Source organism: Nicotiana sylvestris, chromosome 1, assembly GCF_000393655.2.
Source record: "Nicotiana sylvestris chromosome 1, ASM39365v2, whole genome shotgun sequence".
Lineage (NCBI taxonomy): Eukaryota > Viridiplantae > Streptophyta > Magnoliopsida > Solanales > Solanaceae > Nicotiana > Nicotiana sylvestris.
Window position 1 is genome coordinate 92,140,900 of NC_091057.1, and position 6,696 is coordinate 92,147,595.

Below are 6,696 nucleotides of genomic sequence, written 5' to 3' on the forward strand. Positions count from 1 at the left end.
TCAGGTATGGACCCACTGATTCGATCCAAAGTGCTGATGGTAGTAAAGATTCCTAGGAAGTTGATCAAGTGGTGGAAAATGTTTTCATTGTTAGAGCAGCATGAGCTAAAGCAGAAATTGGGCACCCTAACTTCCCTTCTTGATATCACACCCCGCCCAGACTTAGTGGAGGTGATGCTGACTTATTGGGATCTGCAAAATTTGATTTTCAGATTTGGAGAGTGTGAGATGACTCCTACCTTGGCGGAAATGTCTGATCTCACTCGTTTAAGCTATATAGGCAAGGACATGATACTTCCCCGAGACCACTCTAGGACAAGATTCCTCAGCGACCTGGGCCTGAAAGATAATAAGCATTTAAAATGTCTCGAGCAGTCCTGGATATCCTTGGATTATTTGTTTGCTAGATTTGGACCACAGGATAGTTTTGACATCTTTTGGGATGAGTTCTGCACAACTAAGGCAAAGTGGCAAAGACGTCGCCTCGAAGCTTTCAGCCTTGCTTTGTTGGGATTATTAGTTTTTCCATTAGATGAGAGGCACATTAGCACCCGTCTACAGTCAGTGGTAGTGGCACTATTTCATGAGAAGCAACGCAAAACCATTACCGTTGTGCCGATGATCTTAGCAGAGTTGTACCGAGCCCTGAGTGAGGTTAGGGGAGGTGTCAGATATTTTGAGGGAAGTAACCTTTTGCTACAGCTGTGGATGATGGAGCATTTGCACACCGCTTCCTTACTTTGTCCCATCGACCGTACCTTGAGAGATCGGGTGGTATGCATCGAACGCAGGATGAAATCTCCTAAGTTTACGTACCCAGTAGGCGTCACAGCTTGGATTGAGTTCCTTGGTTTGAGGACAAATGGGAATGTTTTGTGGGCTTACCTTTGACTACCTTTGGATGATATCTTGGTAGGGTGCCTCATGCAGCCTTTCCTGATGCCGATAGGACTCAAGTGTGTCAGGCCGTACACTCCCGTTAGGGTAATGCGGCAATTGGGCAGAAGACAAGAGGAGCCTCCAACTTTGAACCTTCGGAGGCACATCATAAATTTTAGCAAAAAGGCGGCTGATGAAATCAAGTATGTGCAATACTGGAACAATACAAAGAGGATGAAGAAAAATACATTAGTAGAGGACGTTGGCAGGCCCGAGTGTACTCAAGAGTACTTGATTTGGTTACAGTCCGTCCCGCCAGGGGTCAGCATCCCATTGCTAGCCCAACTCAGGGGTCGGGCAGTTCAGACAGATGATTTTGGGGAGGCATCGGACTAAGATCCCTGGGATAAGCTTGAGTTGATAAAGTCTCAGTTAGCGGGATTGGCAGCAAACGTGGAGTAGCATAGTCAGTATTTGTTTAGGGTCGACCTTCAGGATACGGGGGCACACGCCAGGGCATTTATTCCCAGCATCGGTGTTTCTTTACGAGGCATGTTACAGAGTTTGAGCATGACAGACAGCCCAGGACCATCTCGGTCAGGACAGTCGCATTCAGGAGCAGCTTGAGGAGTCATTCTATTTAGGTGTTTTGAGATTGTCTTATGTTGTCTTTTACTTTCATGTCTTGCTAGAAGTACCAAGTCCTTTAGGTAGTGTTAGAGTCTGTCGTAGTGTAGTTGAGTTTGTCATGTCTTTCATTATCGTATTTCCCTTTGTATTTTAATAGCGAAAAGTTTTAAATGAAAAATCCCAAAAAGATTTTGTTTTCAATTTATTTTCCACCACTTCTCCAGAACTACGCTTGGTCTGATTCATGAGGGACATGATACGTAGGCAACCCACATCGGGTTCGATCAAATCATTTTTGGTTCAAAATAAAAAGAGAAAGAAAAAGAAAAGAGTGATAAGAGGTGTTGGAAAAGAAAGAGAAGAAAGGATTGAAATGAGCAAATTGGGATGATGTCATATGACCCTGCGACCCTCAAAGCCATTTTAGAACCGTTAATTGTGGTTAGGTGCATTACACGTAATGTGATATTATTATTTGATAAATGCTCTAACGCTAACATGGTGATTTTGTGTTGTTGTCCTCTGTTATCTCTATTAAGTTTTAGGAAGGTGGTTAGTTTGTTGGCATCCTGGCAAGTCATCCATACAACACCCGATCAAAGCGTCAAACAGTCATGGTTAGCAAGGAAATAGACACTGGAGTTGTAGACCCACCAAGGGAGATTGTTGAGTCGGAATCGGAACTGCAAGAGGAGGTCCGGAGGTTGAAGCATTAGATGGTAGAAATGTATCAAGCCTGGATTAAGGGACATCATCCACCCTCATTCCCTACCAACTACACAGAAAACCATGCTTCCATTCCACCACTCTCTCAATCCCAGATGCCCAATACCATTGATCTTTCCCCACAACACGCACCTGGCTTTACCCCTTACCACAACTACCCCGGCACTTCAGCCCAAACTGTTCATGCTCCACCAGCCAAAACAACCTCATACCCTGCTCCGACATCTGCTCTTATTTTTGTACCCCCTCCACAAGCTACCCTCCACCGATCCTCTAGTGAGCCCGCATTCCTTGCTACAGATGCCCACTACTATGTACCGGAGCCCACCTTCAAAGTCCCAGATCCTTACTCTTACAATCCCCAATTTGAGCCTCATGTTGAAACTGACAAACCACCCAAGAACGCAGAGCAAGAAGTGATGTTTAGGAAGGTACAAAGTCTGGAGCAATCATTGAGAAATATGCAAGGGTTGGGAAACCAAGTGAGTGTGGCCTATAAGGATTTGTGTTTGTTCCCCGATGTCCAATTGCCTGTCGGGTTCAAGATGACCAAGTTTGACTTGTATGACAGACATGGGGATCTTGTAGCTCATCTGAGAGGTTATTGTAGTAAAATGAGAGGCGCCGGGGGAAAAGATGAATTACTGATGGCATGCTTCAGCCAAAGTCTGAGTGGGGCAGCTTTAGAATGGTACACCCGCCAGGACGCCAACAGGTGGTACACCTGGGACAATATGGCTCAGGCCTTTGCCCGGCACTTTCAGTACAATATAGACATTGTTCCAGACTGCCTATCTCTGACCAAGGTGGAAAAGAAACCCAGTGAAAGCTTTAGAGAATATGGGTTCCGATGGAGGGAGCAAGCTGCACGAGTCAATCCTCCGATGGAAGAGGACGGGATGGCTAAATACTTTCTTCAAGCCCTAGAGCCCACTTACTATGGCCACTTGATCTCAGCCATTGGTAAGTCTTTTAATGATGTGGTGAAGATGGGAGAAATGGTGGAAGAGGGGCTCAAGTCGAGTAAGATCATGAGCTATTCTGCTATAAAAGCAACCACCCAGGTAATCCAGAGTGGTACCGGAAGTTTGCTAGGCAAGAAGAAGAAGGAAGATGTTGCTATGTTTGTCTCCGGATCATGGCATGGCCAGAGGGGTTCACCTCATCAGTACATCCATCCTCGACCCCGACCTCAAGCCTACGCCCAAGCTCCATATAATCCAACTCAACATTACTTTTCCCCGCAAAACCCCCAATACTCAGCTAGGCCATCCTAATACATTATTCACCATGCACAATCATATTCTCAACCCCCTCATTACCCGTAATGGCGTGCTCCAGCTCCGCAGAATATCTACCCAGCTCCACAAAATACCTATCCACCCCCACAACCCTATCAAAACCCCACTGGTTCAAATTTTCGATCAAGGCTAGAGTATAGGAGAGAGAGGCAGCAGCGGAAACAAACTTTTACCCCGCTTGGAGAGTCCTATGCTAGACTGTTTCAAAGGTTAAGGCATTTGGACGTCTTGAGGCCGATTGAGTCAAAGATACCAAATACCCCTCCAAAGAACCTCGATTATTCCCTAAGATGCACCTATTGTTCTGATGCTCCAGGGCACGACATAGAGAAGTGTTGGCATTTGAAACAGGCAATCCAGGAGCTCATTGATGCAAACCAAATTGTAGTCCAAAGCCCAGATGTGCCAAATATCAACCAAAACCCTTTGCCAGCCCATGCAGAGACGCACATGATTGAAATAGTTCACAAGGATGGGGATCCCAAAAAGTCTTCTAAGTCCGTCATGATGATTCGGGCCAGTGAAAGCAATTTGGCTAAAGCTCCAGACTCTACCAAAGCAACGCCCTTGACAATTGAAGGGATGACAGAAAAGCCGAGCTCACTCAATTCGAAACCACTAGTATTGGTTGTGAAAGGGCTGTCAAAAGATATCGGGGCAAGTCCGGAAAGTTCAAAAGTGGTAGTACCAGGGAATTCAAGTAAGACTGTCATAGTTGTAAAGCGGCCTCCTATTTCCCCTATAATCATTAAACCAGTAACCCAGCATCCAGTGGTGGATGTCAAGGCTGTTCCGTGGAATTATAAACAAGTGATACTGACATACAAAGGAAAAGAAATAGAGGAAGAAGTCAATGAAACTGGAGGATTGACTCGTTCTGGGAGATGTTTCACCCCAGAAGAATTAAGGAAAGCGAAGCCATTCAAGGATAGCCCAATGCCAGTAAAGAAATCGGTCACCGAGGAAGAGGCTGAGGAGTTCCTGAAAAAGATGAAAGTGCAGGATTATTCCATTGTGGAGCAGTTAAGGAAAATACCAGCTCAAATTTCTCTTTTGTCTTTGTTGATACATTCAGATGAACATCGCAAGGTCTTGATGAAGATTTTAAATGAGGCACACGTTCCTGATAAGATCACAGTGAACCACTTGGAAAAGATAGCTGGCAAGATCTTCGAAGCAAATAGGATCACTTTCTCGGATGATGAACTTCCTATGGAGGGTACAGAACACAACCGAGCTCTTTATCTCACAGTGAAGTGTGAAGATTCTATTGTCTTAAGGGTTTTGGTTGATAATGGCTCTAGTGCGAATATTTGCCCCCTGTCTACTCTGCAAAAACTGAATATTGGCATCGAAAGAATCCACTTGAACAGTGTGTGTGTTCGGGGCTTTGATGGGGGAGGTAAAGATTCTGTTGGAGATATAATGCTCGAATTGCCGATAGGGCCTGTTGAGTTTACCATGGAATTCCAAGTGTTAGATGTGGTTGTCTCCTACAATCTATTGTTAGGCAGGTCCTGGTTACATGTTGCTAAGGCAGTCCCATCTTCTTTGCACCAAATGGTGAAGTTTGAATGGGACAGGCAGGAAATAGTTGTGCACGGTGACGAGGACTTGTTAGCTTGTAATGATACAATTGTTCTGTTCATCAAAGCTGAAGATGATAAGGGATCTTGGGTCTATCAGACTTTCGAAACAGTGTATGTTGAGAAAATACCTGAAGGAAAATGCATTCCGGGTCCTAGGCTATCCTCCGCGTCCGTCATGGTTGCGAATGAAATGTTAAAGAATGTTTTTATGCCGAGCAAGGGTTAGGGATCATCTCAGCAGGGTATTGTGCATCCAGTGTGCCCAGTGGGAATCCTGGTACGTTTGGTTTGGGATTCATGCCCACCGAGAAGGACGTGAAAAGGGTTAAAAATCTGAAACAAAAGGTATGGTCACTTCCCAAGTCCGTCCCACACATCTCTAAGTCTTTTGTCAAGCCAGGGGCCGAAAAATCTCCAACATCCTCAATCCCAAAACCTGTGGTCGATGTTGATGAAGAGCTGATCAAGAGGTTCCAAAGTCTGTTCGAAGAGGTCAATATGGTAGAAGTTGGTGAAGGCTCTAGTAAAGCAAATGTGCAGCTCGTTGGCCCAAACATGAAGCTTAGCAATAGGGAAGCTACTCCTCTCCCCACCAGGAAGGAGTTTTGGTAGTTTGCTTTGTTTTCCTTTCTGTTATCTGGGTTATTTCAGGGTTGTAATTAGATTTTTAGTTTTTGCTTGTTTTGATGTTCAAACCCTTCTATCCTTTTATTTTCAATGAAATGCAGTTTTCCGTTTTCCGTTATTCTTAATAGTGTTTTATTTTGTTCTTTATTCTTCTTTTGTACAGTTCTTTTTATGCTGGTTGCAGTGACATGACATGCATGAAGAGTTTTCAGCCGAGTCTTAAAAGCCAATCTAATTCTGAAATAACAATCCAAGAAGTAGAATATGATGATGAAATAGAATATGATGAAGAAACAGCATTTGAGGAAATCAGTAAAGAGCTAAAATAATTTGAAGAAAAACCAAAGCCTAATTTGAGTGAGACCGTAGCAATCAATTTAGGGGACCAGGATGATGTTAGGGAAACCAAGATAAGTGTGCATTTAGAACCGCAAGTTAAGGAGGAAATAATCAAAACATTGTTTGAGTACAAAGATGTTTTTGCATGGTCATATAATGATATGCCAGGCCTGAGCACTGATCTGGTAGTTCATAAATTGCCAACTGATCCAGCATTCCCTCCTATCAAGCAAAAGTTGCGAAAGTTCAAGACTGATATGAGTGTGAAGATTAAAGAAGAAATCACAAAGCAGCTTACTGCAAAGGTCATTCGAGTCACTCGATATCCCACTTGGTTAGCCAATGTTGTGCCAGTACCAAAGAAGGATGGTAAGACCAGCGTATATGTTGATTACCATGATCTTAACAAAGCAAGCCAAAAGGATGATTTTCCTTTGTCGAACATTCATATTCTGATCGATAATTTTGCCAAGCATGAGATTGGGTCTTTTGTGGACTGTTACGCGGGATATCACCAGATCTTGATGGATGAGGAAGATGCATAAAAGACAGCATTCATCATGCCATGGGGAACATACTGTTATCGGGTAATGCCATTTGATTTG

General features: G+C 44.0%; 1 protein-coding gene across 1 annotated transcript; it reads left to right on the forward strand.

Annotated features, from left to right (window-relative positions):
• The first annotated feature begins 2,969 nt into the window (after positions 1–2,969).
• LOC138872204 (uncharacterized) lies at positions 2,970–5,351 on the forward strand. Its single transcript, XM_070150368.1, has 3 exons — positions 2,970–3,198; positions 3,853–4,673; positions 4,755–5,351. Exons 1-3 carry the CDS (start codon positions 2,970–2,972, stop codon positions 5,349–5,351), a joined length of 1,647 nt encoding a protein of 548 aa, XP_070006469.1.
• The last annotated feature ends 1,345 nt before the right edge of the window (positions 5,352–6,696 follow it).